The following is a 14246-nucleotide window of genomic DNA, read 5'->3' on the forward strand; positions in this document are numbered from 1 at the left end:
ATCCAGAATAACATCCCAATTTAGCAAAATTCTAGAATTCTATTGCCCTCTGCTGGTTCACTGTGCCCACATGTGATTAGGTAGCACTGAGTTACAAGTGGACTGGACTTCCTTTATTTTTCGTGGTGAAATAGTAGATTAGTAGTCTGATGAATCACTTGCTGCTCACTCATATTTTAAAGTAGAAATTAATAAGTGTACAATCCTGTTTGGAGACTTTCTGAAGGTGGGAGAGGTGGCAGATTGTTTTATTTGATGTTTCCAAGATTGGGGAATTGGAGAAGATGCTTGATCTAACATTTTATGTCTTTGTTTTCCAAGGTAATAAAAAGAAAGGAAACATAATAATTCTTACTTACGCTTTTTGTGTCCTTTCCCCACATTTTAGTTTGATTTTTTTTTAATATATTTTGTTTTATATTTTAGACCAAGTGAGAAAACCATTTATTGAATTGAAATATGTATTTTTTACTATTACTCATGTAGCACTCAGTCACGCTTGAAGACATAATTATGTGCACTGATGCTGGCTTTGATATTTGTATGCTGTGTTGAATATTGATACATGCATGATGTGGTGCAGTGTTGTAAGAGAAGTTAATAGATAAATAAACCTCACTCCTACAGGTCAGACTATGTAGTGTGGTCCTCTGCGCTTGTTAGAAGTCTTTGGAATGAATCAGGTGTCTGTGCAAGTACAGCAGACATGTGAATACCAGACTGGGTTGTAGAATCTGTTTATATGCAGAACTTGTTAATGTCATCTTGAGGAGAGGCATCGTGTCGCCTGCGGTTAGTGGTACCTAATCATGGCATGATAATTGACTGAATAAACAGCTCTAAGATGCAGAGTAACACTTCCAAATAACTGTCTTGCTGTATCCTGAATGATCTATAAAAACTTACACTTGCAGATTTCCAGGAAGAATACTACCTACAATATAGAGAGAGTGCTTTCCTTTGGTATGCACAGAAGATTGGCGAGTGATTGCAATATTTTTCTCCCTGAAGTCAGGCAGATAATCTGTACTCCTTGAGGAGCAGAGGAGGGAGTTTTTATTTACAATGATCAGCAAACTCCTTTCCAATCTTCCTTCCTTTGCTCATCAAAAATATCAAAATTGATAGCCCAGAATACAAACTGGAGTTGGAAATGGTGTTTACTTCTGAAGGTCAGTGTTCTGGAAATACTGTGCTCTTGAGTTTGCTCCTTCAAGAGATAGGCAGTGAATCTTAGGGAATACCTGTGAGAAAAGAGCAGTCTCAGGTATATTTGTAGTCTGTTTTTGTCTTCTCATTTTTTAACACTTTTTCCAATTTTGTAATGAAGAACTCTATCCTTTGCTGTGCTAGAATAAACATGCTTTCTTCTTTAATCTTGTGTGATGTAGCAGATAGTGATGGATGAACTATTGTCAGTGTAAAGTATGCTTTTTTTTTTTCTTTTTTCTTTTTCTTTTTTTCCTCCCAGAAACAGTCAATCTAAATAGTGTAATGTCATAAACAAGCTGTTTGGGCACCTGAACCTCACAGTTCTTCTGGGAGCTCTGCGAGTATCATTTTCTGAATTAGAAGTATCCAGTGCCAGGAAATGGAGAAAAACATCTAGGCAGATACTATCTTGCTTCTGGGAGTAATGCAGATATAATGCCTGATGGCAGGAAGTTGCATATAGTCACACATAGAAAGTCCCAAGTCTATCTTGTATTTCCTCAGACTGCAGGATGTAATTCATTATTTTTATATGTGTGACATTTGTTTCATATGTATTGCAGCTGGGAGGGGTGGGCTTTTGTTGTTGTTGTTTAAGTACCTTTAGTCTTTTGAGAGAAGTCGGAGTACTTAGAAGAATATAACTCATTTTCTGGGTGCTATTGCAACTTACACCTCAATGCTCATGCTATGACACAGACTGCTTTAGATAAAGGACTTTTTCTGTTCAGAACTATTTTTTTTTTAATTATTATTTCTTCTGGGAAGTTTTTTACTTTAAGTCCTTAAGTACTCCTTTACAAGTAGGAAATTTTTTTGCTGCCTCATACGTTCATCCTGTCTGGCAGCAATTAATTATTATGATAGGGAGAAAGTAACTATACATGCCAGTATAGCTCAGTTGTCCAATGGAAAGGCAGGTGAAGATTCGTGTTATGTATTTAGCATTGCTTGATAGAAAACACTGAAATTCTGTCTTACTTTAATCAGAGAAGTCCTGTGCAAATTTATTTCAATGCAACAGTAAACACTGGGACCTGTCTGACATAGTAGAGTAGTTTCCATTCTAGGCTGACTAAGCACTGTCAGAGTAGAGAGTATTATATATGCTTAAAGCTTCATGGAATGCTTCTATTTGTACCAAGAATATTTTAATGCAGGGATTTTGACTGCCTAGGAGCAGCCATGTACTTCTTAAGGTTGGTATTCATACTGCTTTTTCACAAATAAATTAATGGAAACATGGTGAAAATCCAAAGCAATTTTGCCCAAAATAATTGGCAGAGCTGAGCTGACTTTGATTCAGTGTTCTGGCCACTACTAGGTTTTGCCATTTGTTTCAACACTTTCAGCAGGTGATGAGATCCCTCTCATCATCATATTATTTATGACAATTTAGCCTTTTAATGGACTTTCTTTCATCCTTTTGTAAACAGACTATTTTTATGTCTAGAAGTTAACTGTCAGTACTGATTTATGTCACTATACTTGAACATAAATCTCCGTCCTTTAAGAATTGTGATTTATACATGGCTGTTAGTGGTTTTAAATCATGAATGAAGGAGGAGCATCTAAGAAGCCCTTAGCTTTTCTGTCATATTCAGACCTACGTGAAAATCATTTGCTTCATTTTTATTTCTGGAGCACTTCATATTGACCTACAGTTATGATTCTAAACTTCCATTCAAACTTTCAGATACAGCAAGGCCAGGCTTGGAGTACTGTGTTCAGTTCTGGGCTCCTCAGCCTAAGAAGAGACAGGAAACTACTGGAGGATGCCCTGTGAAGGGGCACCGAGATGATGAAGGGGCTGGAGTATCTCACACTTGGAGGAGGGCTGAGGGAGCTGGGGCTGTTCAGTCTGGAGACGAGGAAGCTTGGTGTTTGTAGGGGGGGGATGATGGATCTCATCAATGTGTGTAAGTAGTTGTAGAGAGGGTGCAGAGAGGACAGAGCCAGGCTCTTTTTGGTGGTTCCTTGTGCCACAGCAAGAGGCAGCAGGCACAAACTGGAAGACAGGAGGTTCTCTCTGAACACTGTGGAATGCTTCTTTACTGCAGGGGTTGGTAGTGACAGGGCACTGCACGGGATGCCCGAGGGTTTTGTGGAGTCTCCACTGCTAGAGATCTTCAGAAGCCACCTGGACGTGGGCCTGGGCAGCCTGTTCTGTGTGGTCCTGCTTAAGCAGGAGGCTGGGCCAGACAAACTGCAGAGAGCCCTTCCTACCTCGACCACACTGTGATCACTAGGAGACTATCTGTGCTGTTCTGTTCTGTGATTTAACAGCTACTTCAAAGCTGGGAGCTATTACTATACCATCTGATTCCATTTCCTGTGAGCTGCCATGAGCTGCATCACAACTGAAACCTGTGAGTCCAGTCTAAACAAACATCTTATGTTTCAGCCTGTATGGAATAACAAAAACCTCATTTAATGTGATTTGATCTTCCACATAGGCAGTTTTTTGAAGAAGTTGTCATGGAATTTTGATGCAATTGTACTTGATGAAAAAAAAATTTTCATCAGTTTTTGCTGATTAATTCCAAGAATATATTTCAATTGGCTAATTTTTAATAGCATGTAACAAATCATTTCTTCAAACATACCATTTCAAAGGGCCTTGTCTTCGATTGGGAATGAATAAATGGCACATGATCAGGACTTTCAGTTCATGTTGTACTTGGAAAAGCATAGCGTGGAAAACAGTTCAAAGAATTGCAAAACCAGAAATCTGTAAACCAGACTTTTGAAATTTTCAGTAACAATTTTCTAGCCTTCCACCTGAGTGTTCCCAGGGCTTACTAAGGAGGATCATATGTAGTGGCTGATGGTACAATTGTACAGTTATAAATGTGAAATGAAGTAGTATTTATGCTCTAGAATAAATTATATTACAATGTGAACATTAAAGTCAATTCTACTTCTAGAGTACGCTTTGGTATGTGTAGTATTTTGAGAGTGAAGGTCATTAAGTTTAATGTCCAGTAATGAACTAAATTCTTCAGTTCTACTGTAGAAAGAAGCAGATATTTACATTACATGCTTCTTTCCTATGCGCAGTATACAACTCAATTATGTGGACTTTATCAGAGAGAAAGAATATGCTGTATAAGATTGCATTCTTCATAACTGGAGTCCTTGAAATAAATTTCCTTTCCTTGTATATGGTTGTCGGTAATATTAAGCAACTTGCTGAAAGACCGGCACCACTTCATTAAACAGACCTACTTGAAAAAAGGATGTGCTCTTACTGAGTATTGATAGTGTAACAATTCTGCTTTTGTTTGAAACCTTAGCGTAGGATCCAGACACCTGTGACTTCAGGAATGTCTCCCCTTAGTACTCTTTCAGGAACCGAATTTGTGTCAGGCATTGTGGTAATTAATGATTTATCTGATCTTTTGCTGTTGCAACCAATGCAGCCCTATTGGAAGGACTCAGCTGCCCTGCACACTTAAAGTTTCATTGGTGTAATTCCAAGTTTTAGAAAAAATGATAAGCAATTTTCGTATGTTTTAATACTAAGTTATTTGGCATAGGACTACAATGGTGTAATTTACTGATTAGGAAAATATATTAGAATTGTGTTCTGTATTATTATCACATAATCCCCCTCCCCCCCACCAGTCTCATTTTTCTACTGTGAATCACCATGCATTAGGCTTATATACAAGCTTCCTGTACGTTAATTTCTTCAAGGGCACAAAAACGGAGATAATTTCTCATTCCTATACTGTAGTACACAAGATGAGATGTGCTGCATGTTTCACTGTGTGCAACTGATCTGATGAATTTTTCAGTACTCATGTCATAGGCATTAAACAAAATGAAATAATAGCAGTATTTTGTCTGTCTTTCTGTCTTTCAGAAATTAGCACCTGGAGTTAGTCAGTTTGCTTACACATGTGTACAGGATCATCCGATCTGGACTAACCAGCAGTTTTGGGAAACCACCTTTTACAGCAATGTGCAAAATCAAGTTCGTTCCCTCTACCTTACAGCCAAAGAAGACAACCATGCAGTACAACCTAGACAAAAGGTAGGAGAATATATTAAATATCAAGGCATAAAAAGCTGTACTATTATTTAATGTCCCAATTAAACCTATTGTGACCTGGAAAGTCTCAACGTGGATGAAGAAAATGTCTAAATATTTACTTATACTCTTCTGAAAATACATATTTCACTTTTAGAATATCAACTTGGACTAGATGATCTTGTAGGTCTTTTCCAACCTTGTGATTCTATGATTCTATGAACTTTAATGTAAATATGTTGTTTGCACATAATTTTCTGCAGAAAAAAGATGCTTTATTTTGCTAATATGCAAACACCTGAATCTCCCCTTGTTGCCTTTACGATTTTTATGTACCACCACTTTTTGTATCATTTTTACCACACTTAGGTGTAGCATTAGATTGTTACCAAACCCTAGACTGGTGTCTGTTGATGGACCTTTGTCTGCTTTTTAAGAACTTTTTTCTTAAACTCTCTCATGTGTTTGTCTGTTAAATTAGCTGAACTTTACCTAGTATGAAGAAAAAACGTTAGTAGGATACTGTGTTCTTTAATAATTAAGAGCAGGTGTTATGTCATTTGTATCAGCAGCCAACCAGATTTTTTAATTCTAGTTCTGTCAGGCTGCATTGTAATTTGGATACATGCTATCTACCTACTTTGCTCCAAGCAAATGCTAGAATTGTTCTCCAACCTGCAAAAGCATGAATGTTTCAGCTGATCTGGAAACTGTTCATGTAAAAGCTTGTCTCACCCTGGACATCCTCAAAATTGGGAGAATATCACATGCATCCAGTAATCAGCTGCATCTGATTAATGTTGATTGTTATATGAGCTAAGTAGAAACATTAAGGAGAGTGGTTATATTAAAATCATTAAACTACTCTGAAGAAACATAAAAGATAGTGTAGTATTAAAAAATCTAGAAAGAGATTATGTTACTGAGTTAGACATGTTCACATCATGCTATGCTAGTTCTGCATTTCAGTAAGCTACCTTCAGTCCTTCACAATGCTGTAATTATACCTTTGTTAAATCCTATTGCATGTTGCTACTTGCTTTTTCTTTATAAATAAATATGTAATTTAAATAATAGAAGAATTTAAATGAACAATTTAATTTAAAAAAATTTGACTAAACATTGTTTTCACTAAAAGTTGTTTCTGAGTCTTAGCTTAGTGTGTATTTGTATGTTTTCTAGGAGAAAAATTCTGTAGGTCCAGACCACGATAAGACAGCAATGGATCTGGCTGCGGAGCAGTTGCGACTGTGGCCAACTCTTAATAAACAAACTCAACAGGAGCTAGTCCAGAATGAAGAAAGCACAGTTTTCAGTCAGGCAATTCATTTTGCTAACCTCATGGTCTACCTGCTAGTGCCACTAGATACAAGTAAGAACAAGTTATTGAGAGCATCAGCTACTGGTGACTGGGAGAGTGGAAGCAACAGTATTGTCACAAACAGGTGGGTACACACATTCACTGGTAATCCACCATGAGAACATACTAGTTTTCAGGACATACCCTGCATACAATCTCTTCAAGATTATTATTTCTAGATAATTAATTAAGGAGACTAGAAACCTAACATGATTCCTCTCAAATGATAGAACTCTATCTAGACTAAATTGCTGCCATTTAAGGGAATGTAAGAATGTTATCACTTCAGTAAGAATTTTAGTCTACTAATGTGACTGTTGAAGGCAGACACTAGTGTGTGATGAGAGAGACAGTTTGTTTTTCTGTAACTTGAAAAAAAACCCCTCATGAACCTGCGCTCAAGAAAGCAGATGTATAACATCCTCGAGGTCACAGTTTTTGTGCTGTTGCAGCTTCAGGAAAGACATTTGGTCAGAAAGATGGCTATATCACTGGAGAAAATGTTAGAATACTAAGGAGGCAGGAGGATTATAAAGAGAATTACAAATCAGGATTTCATAGCAAGACTTCTTCCCTTTCTATTTACTGTCTTTATTATCAACTATGATCAGTCAAGTTTCCCACTTGATGAACTTATAGAACGCTGTATGAGGCCTCTGACATGATGTAAATAAGCTCTGGGTCTCAAACTCCCTATTGCAACTTTTTCTGCTGACGAAGCACTTCTAAAATCAAGCATTAGGATCTGATCAGTAGACTGTGTATGTATGTATAGTATGTATGTGGCATATGTTACAATGCATGGATTTGACTGGCACTACTGTTTTTGGGGAGTATTTTCAGATGATTGAAGTACATCTCCTACTGACTTGCTTGTACTTTCTAGCTGATGCACAAAAACACTGAGGTTATTTTTGCTTTTGAATACTTTATTCTTCAACAGTAATACTCATTGAATTTATCCTTGTGTATGTAACCAAAATATCTATTTCTGTTCTATCATGGGTTGTAAATAGCTTACCTAACTTAATGACAAAGAGAAGACAGAAAAGCTTACTTCTAGGCAAGTGATGCTTTTTTTTTCACTTGTTGACTGCACTGCACTAGATTCATGGAGTAAAAAGTCTCCTTTATTGTCATGCAGTCTGGTATTGTTAATGGTGGAGGGAATACAGTGTAATTTTTGGTACCAGTGTATGAAAAAGATACCGTTTAGGTGTGTCCTACCCAGGTATCAGATACATTTACTAGCTGAATTTTTCACTTCTGAAATTTCTTTTTTTTTTTTTATGTCCATAGTATTGCAGGCAGTGTTGCAGAGAGTTATGACACTGAAAGTGGGTTTGAGGACTCTGAGAACAATGACGTTGCAAATGCAGTTGTACGCTTCATCACCAGATTTATTGACAAGGTTTGCACAGAGAGCGGAGTTACGCAGGATCACATCAAGGGTCTTCACTGCATGATACCAGGTAAGAATTGTGATGAAAATGTGCATTCATAATCTTTCGTTTTTCCTTTGGTCTTGGTTCTTTTTTCCTGATGGAAGAAATACACGTTTTAGTTACAGTCAACTTCCGTAGGCATAGAAGATCAGATTTTTTTCTAGACTATAATTGCTGTTGAATTTCAACTAACTATTTCCTTGATGGCTACATTTAAGAATTTTGGAATATTGGATTTCCAATTAGATTGCAACTTTTTCTTTCATGTTATGCCAGACTTCATTTGTGATATTACTGATTTTCAGGCATTGTAGCAATGCACATAGAGACTTTGGAGGCTGTCCATCGTGAGAGTAGAAGGCTTCCACCAATACAGAAGGCAAGTATTACGAAACATGTTTGTATTCTTTAAAAGTATTAGAATCATGCTGTTTAGTCATCTTTTTTGTTTTCTTTTATTTTCCTCTTCAGAATGTTAGAAGGAAACATCAGAACATTGTAACAAAAATTCCACAAGTGATAAATAAAGTACTTGGCTTTGGTCTCATGAAATATGAACTTAGAAAGCTATTGGAGCCAAATTTTTGATCATAAACAAGCTATCGCATACCCGCTGTTTTTTGAGACCCAGTTCTCTTCGTTGAGTCCAAACTCCATCTCCCTTCTTTGGAATTAGTCTCATAACAATTTTGTTTTGAATCTTTCTACACCAAATATAATTAGGCTGAAGTATAACACTGGTATTCCTATCATACTTACACTATTTTACTTGCATTAGCCCAAAATTCTACGACCAACTTTACTGCCAGGAGAAGAATTTGTTTGTGAAGGTCTCCGTGTGCTACTGGATCCTGATGGCAGAGAAGAAGCTACAGGAGGACTGCTTGGAGGTCCTCACATCCTCCCTGCTGAAGGAGCTTTGTTCCTTACTACCTACAGAATTATATTTAAAGGCACTCCTCATGATCAGCTGGGTAAGCAAAACTCAACAGTGACAAAACTGTGTCACTTTAAATAGATAAAATTTTGAGCTGACCTGTCCATCTATGTAAGCATCAGCATCAAAATGCACCTACCTCTGCAAGTAATTTTTCATGGTCATCACATTGGTATGATCTTTTGTTATAGGTTTTTACTCTAGATATGACAATATTTTATGTTCATTTTGTGTTTAACCTAACTAGAATTTATTTCTTCGAGTAAGACAACGTATGTACTGTCTGTGATCTTTGACATCCAGTACTTCTTTTCATTTGACAGTTTTTTTCACTTTCATTTTTTTTTTCAATTGCTGGAAGTGTGTAAAATCGGAAAAAAAAAAATCATAAGTTAGTAATGTCCTTAAAATTATTATTAATAAATTAAGAATTGCTTTTAATATGTTTTAAGTGGTAGTTTTTCATCTGATATCTGCTATTTCTAAGCAAATTAAACTGTCTGTCAGAAGTATAAATTTATCTTTCAAAGTTTATTGTCATTTGAAAAGAAGTCAGTATAAAACTTTCGTTATTTATAAGGTGCATAATGCAATATGAACATGAATTACGTTTGGAAATGTTCATTGACCCCTTTCCAAACTGTGTTTTTGGGGTGCATTTCCAACACTCAGAAGAACTCAGAGAATATTTTTCCAACCATCCAAACTGAAAGGAAGTCAAAAAAGTAAATGCTTCAGATCACAGACGGTACTTGGGGATTTATCAACTTCTCAAGCATTTTCGGTGAAATTATGTGCAGTTATTTTCCTATTGCTTTGTGTATTGTAAATCCTGTCTGCTCAGAGTACAGTGTGACCAGAACAGATCTGATTCTGTGATCAAACAAGTATCCATAAATACTATAATTCTGTGGTTCTCAGTGGGAGAGCAGACGGTGATCCGGAGCTTTCCTATTGCGTCTGTTACAAAGGAGAAGAAAATCACTATACAAAACCAGCTGCAGCAAAGTATGCAGGAGGGCTTGCAGATCACTTCAGCTACCTTTCAGGTAAAAGGAAGTTTTGTGAAATTGTGTGAGGTAGCCAGCTCAAAATACTTACGAGCAGTACTTTGCCCTGATAATGGTGAAGAGTTCAGTATCCTGCTCTGTAAAGTCAGTGGAGAACATGTAGTCCTCTCATAGAAATTCCTTTTGGTTTTTTGGCTCATTTGAAACAGCGTTACTGTTTTCGTGTTTGATTTCTTTCTCTCCTTTCCTCACCTTTCTGCTGTGGATCCAGTAGAGGGCTATTCTGAGTCCAAAATGTCTTCATGTGGGTAAGCAGAGGCCAGGCAGGCCAGTGGAAGACTTCTCACTTTACTAGCTTTCTAGAAAAATGTGTAATGGAGGGCCATAGTACGTCTCATTTGGAATCTGCCCTTCCAGAAATATTTAATGTAGCCATTAGTAGCCAGATCCAAAGGGCTTCTGCGTGAAACCTCTTGACTTTTGCACAGATTCAGGTATTCTGTCTTCAGAGGCTTCCTCAACGTGTTCAGAATGCTCAGAATCTGCTGTGGAGCAGTTGACGGAGATGGACTTGTAAGAGTGAGGGGTCATTAATTCTCTTAAGCTTTCCCTAAATGTTTCTTATTGGTGGTAATCTAACATTGGTCAAATCCTAAGAGATCGAAAGTTGAAAACAAAGGATTTAATATCACAGACCGAAAGCTGACTTTAGAGCTTAAGAAGTGAAATATATCCTCAGGTTAGCTAACTTTAGAGACGTGTTTTCATTGAGAACAACGGTCTCTTTTCAATGTCTGAAAATGAAATACATAGTCAGTATTTTACTGGTTCCTTAGATAGCAAACAGTATTTATTTAGTCATCCTTCGATGTTGTATTCAAGAGCATAGGACTCGGAATAACAAATAAGTAAAACAAGTCAAAAAAAAAAAAAAAAGTTGTTCTTGTGGACTTTTGACTGGACTTACTGAGAACTTTTATTTTCCAGAATTTTTTTTTACCAGGATAGTTAGCATACTTCAATGATGTGCTAAATGCAGGCATAGCTCAATGCTTTCAGCGCTGGATTCTGGTCAAACATCATCCCTGCTTTTGTTTAGCATAGTTTTGTGTTAGGTTATGAAAACAAAAACGATCAGGAAACAGTTTACTTCTGTTCCTTTTCTAAGTGCTAGAGTTCAATATAGTATGAAATAGCAAGCCCTATCTTTGTTTATTAATTAAGACTTTCAGAGTGTTTTGGCTGCAGTGATGCTATTTAATGTCTTTGAAACTTTGTATCAGTGTAACCCCTGAACATTCAAGCATCCCTCTTCAGGAGGTCTTTGAGCAACATTCTCATTTGGAATTCTTTTTCATTTGGAAAATAATTACAGAACAGAACAAGTGAAATTAAAAACAAACAAACAAACATGGAGAAATCCACCTTCTAGGTGACAAAGACAAACAAGACAGTCAAAAGGTATATAGGTAGGCAGTCAAAAATAAAGGTCTAGAATATATCTTTGTTTACTTTTTCCATGTTCTTCAAGCTCTTTCATGCCATCTTCCAGATCCCCAATTTTCTCTCTTTTTTTTAATTCCTTTTCACAACAGAGCTGACTGATCCTTTCGACTAAGGGTGATATAAGTATATATATGTGTATTTAAATAACTTTTCAAAAAGCATTTTTAATGGGATAAATAGATCGGTGTTGAATAGCACAGGATTATTTACTTTCCAAGGATCTGATTTCACTGTTACTAGCTGTTTGTTACTAGCTGTTTTTATGCTTTTGGAGGTGAGGCAAAAATTGGAATAACTAAATATTGGAAGTATAATGGTTTTGATATATGAAATCTGAATTTATTGCCTTTGTTAGAGTAAATTACCAATTTTGCTTCCCTATTTATAGCAAATCTGATAAAATATTTCTGATCTGAGCTATCCCATGTGACTAGCACTTTAACTGTTGTGGATATTGTAGTGCCAGTACATCCACGTAGATTACCCAAAATATTTTGTGTTTGGTGTTATGAGAATTCCAGATGCTTCATGGTGAAAATATCTTAGTATTACAACATCAATACTAAAAGCGAGTAAAAAATTGAACGAGCTGTATAATATCCCTCAAAACCAATAAGATATACCTACATGCATATATTTGTATTTTCTGATGTGCATTGTACTGCCTAAGTATGAAGAATGTGCTAATATGTTTTAGAATCTTTTGATTTGTTGAATCCTGGAAATTTATTTATTTTGTAAGTTCCTAATGTGCTCTGTCTTTAATATGCAGTTAATTAAAGTAGCGTTTGATGAAGAAGTAAGTCCTGAAGTGGTGGAAATATTTAAGAAACAGCTAATGAAGTTCCGTTATCCTCAGTCTATCTTCAGCACTTTTGCATTTGCAGCTGGACAAACAGCACCACAGATAATTTTACCAAAGCAAAAAGAAAAGAACACTTCATTCCGGTATTCTTCTATCACTGATGTTCTTGTTTACTTCTAGTCAAATTCCTTAAATAATCAGACAGGTTTTCAGAACTTCGAGCATCTAGTTAGCTTGACATTCCAGAGAACTGACAAAATGATATTCCCTGTCTTTTAATGTTTACAGAATAAAAGGGAGGTTGGTATGAAATAAATGTTGATATAAGAATGTATTATTTATCCTATCTTATTGCTGCAGCAAGTTTGAACAAGTATCTAATTACATTTTTGAATACATACAATATTAATAACATATTCAATTGTGTGAACTATGCCAACATAAAAACAGAGTTCTTGTGTGTTAAATTATGTATTAGTGGACTGTAGAGTAGAATTCATTTTTCCCTTAGTAGACTCTGTATAGTTGTTCCAGTGTTCTTTTATCATCTAGAGTTTCAGCTTTGGGTTCTCTCTTAAATTTCATGTTATACATTAATTTTTACTAGACTAGACTGATCATTGTTTAGTACCTCTGAAAGTGGTACTTTCAGTGATTCTATGTTGATTATTGCATTGCTGACATATAGAAGTAGAATCCCAAGCTAGTCATAGAAACTTAAAACTTTAAGGTAATTTCTGTCTTTCTTGCCTCATGCTGTCAGTTTCATAGATCTGTTACATTGCTCGCAAAATATGAATACCTGAACAGATATTATGGCTGCCTATTCATTATATTACACGTAATAGGCATAAATTGCTCTCAAAGTAATAAAAATAGCATTTAAAAGTTGGCATAGGAAGTCATTTTTCTGTTGGTTTTTATTTTGATGTAAAACGAGAAATAGAAATGTGTTTTCTTTGAGTAAGGATGTTTGTCGTAAAAATCTGTACATGCTATTGAGAAGAACATATCTATCTTTTAAAAGATTTTTTTTTTCTATGAATTCATAGTACCTTCTCAAAAAGCATTGTGAAAGGAGCAAAACGTGCTGGGAAGATGACAATTGGTCGCCAGTATTTGTTAAAGAAGAAGACAGGCACAATAATGGAAGAAAGAGGGAATCGTCCAGGCTGGAATGAAGATGACGATGTCTCTGGTAATAGTAAAACAATTTCCATTTTTGTTGATATGTCTATCCTGTCATGCTTCAATTTCAGCATGTTAGCTGAGTAGTATCTTCAAGAAGAAATTGCAGTCTTCCTGGACGGGAAGGTGAAAGGTTTCACTGATTAAACGTTTTGTGACGACTGAACTCAGAGGGTGAAAGAGGGAGCCGTCTTCATTCAGTGGTAAAGCAAAAGAGGCTTTTTTTCTAATTGCCAAACTATTTTCACATAATATCCTTAGAAAGCCTGACATTGCTTTGTCTGTAATGAGAAAGCAGTAATTGGCGAGGTTCAAGGAACTGGAAGAATTTTATGGACGAATTTTGTCTATGTTGAAGTGATCAGTGATTTCTGAAGACAGCTGAAGACTTAATGACTGAAAATACCATTTTTCCAAACTTTGGTTGGAAGGAATTGGGGAGATAAGTTAGAAAGTGATTTGGACACTTTGTATAGTGCAATGCTGTGGACTTTGACTTTCTTCCAAATACTTCTTTTCCTACCATGTGCTGCTGTCAGTATATCCTTATCTGGACCAGTGCTAATTTATAATAAGCCACTAGAGGGAGCCAGATTCTCCTGTACATTAACAGGTATTGTTTTGTCGTACCATTCTTTCTTTAAAAAAATAAAAAAATTAAAAATAAAAAGTAGCATTTCAGATAATGAAGTGTTTATGAAGCATCAAACAAACCAAATTTACCTTCTGGATATTTGGTCAGAGATC

General features: G+C 36.1%; 1 protein-coding gene across 5 annotated transcripts in view; it reads left to right on the forward strand.

The window, feature by feature from the left end:
* The window catches only part of SBF2 (SET binding factor 2), a 238330-nt gene that overhangs the window by 178674 nt on the left and 45410 nt on the right, over positions 1-14246 (forward strand). For all 5 annotated transcript variants that reach the window (XM_042813556.1, XM_042813558.1, XM_042813557.1 and 2 more), the window contains 8 exons: positions 5081-5251; positions 6431-6693; positions 7908-8080; positions 8359-8432; positions 8832-9027; positions 9912-10039; positions 12279-12454; positions 13364-13509. In XM_042813556.1, coding sequence (XP_042669490.1) covers positions 5081-5251; positions 6431-6693; positions 7908-8080; positions 8359-8432; positions 8832-9027; positions 9912-10039; positions 12279-12454; positions 13364-13509 — 1327 coding nt within the window. The remainder of the gene's footprint in view (positions 1-5080; positions 5252-6430; positions 6694-7907; positions 8081-8358; positions 8433-8831; positions 9028-9911; positions 10040-12278; positions 12455-13363; positions 13510-14246) is intronic.

Source organism: Centrocercus urophasianus, unplaced genomic scaffold (assembly GCF_019232065.1).
Source record: "Centrocercus urophasianus isolate 14NV4802_14NV808 unplaced genomic scaffold, USGS_Curo_1.0 seq_14, whole genome shotgun sequence".
NCBI classification, from domain to species: Eukaryota; Metazoa; Chordata; class Aves; order Galliformes; family Phasianidae; genus Centrocercus; species Centrocercus urophasianus.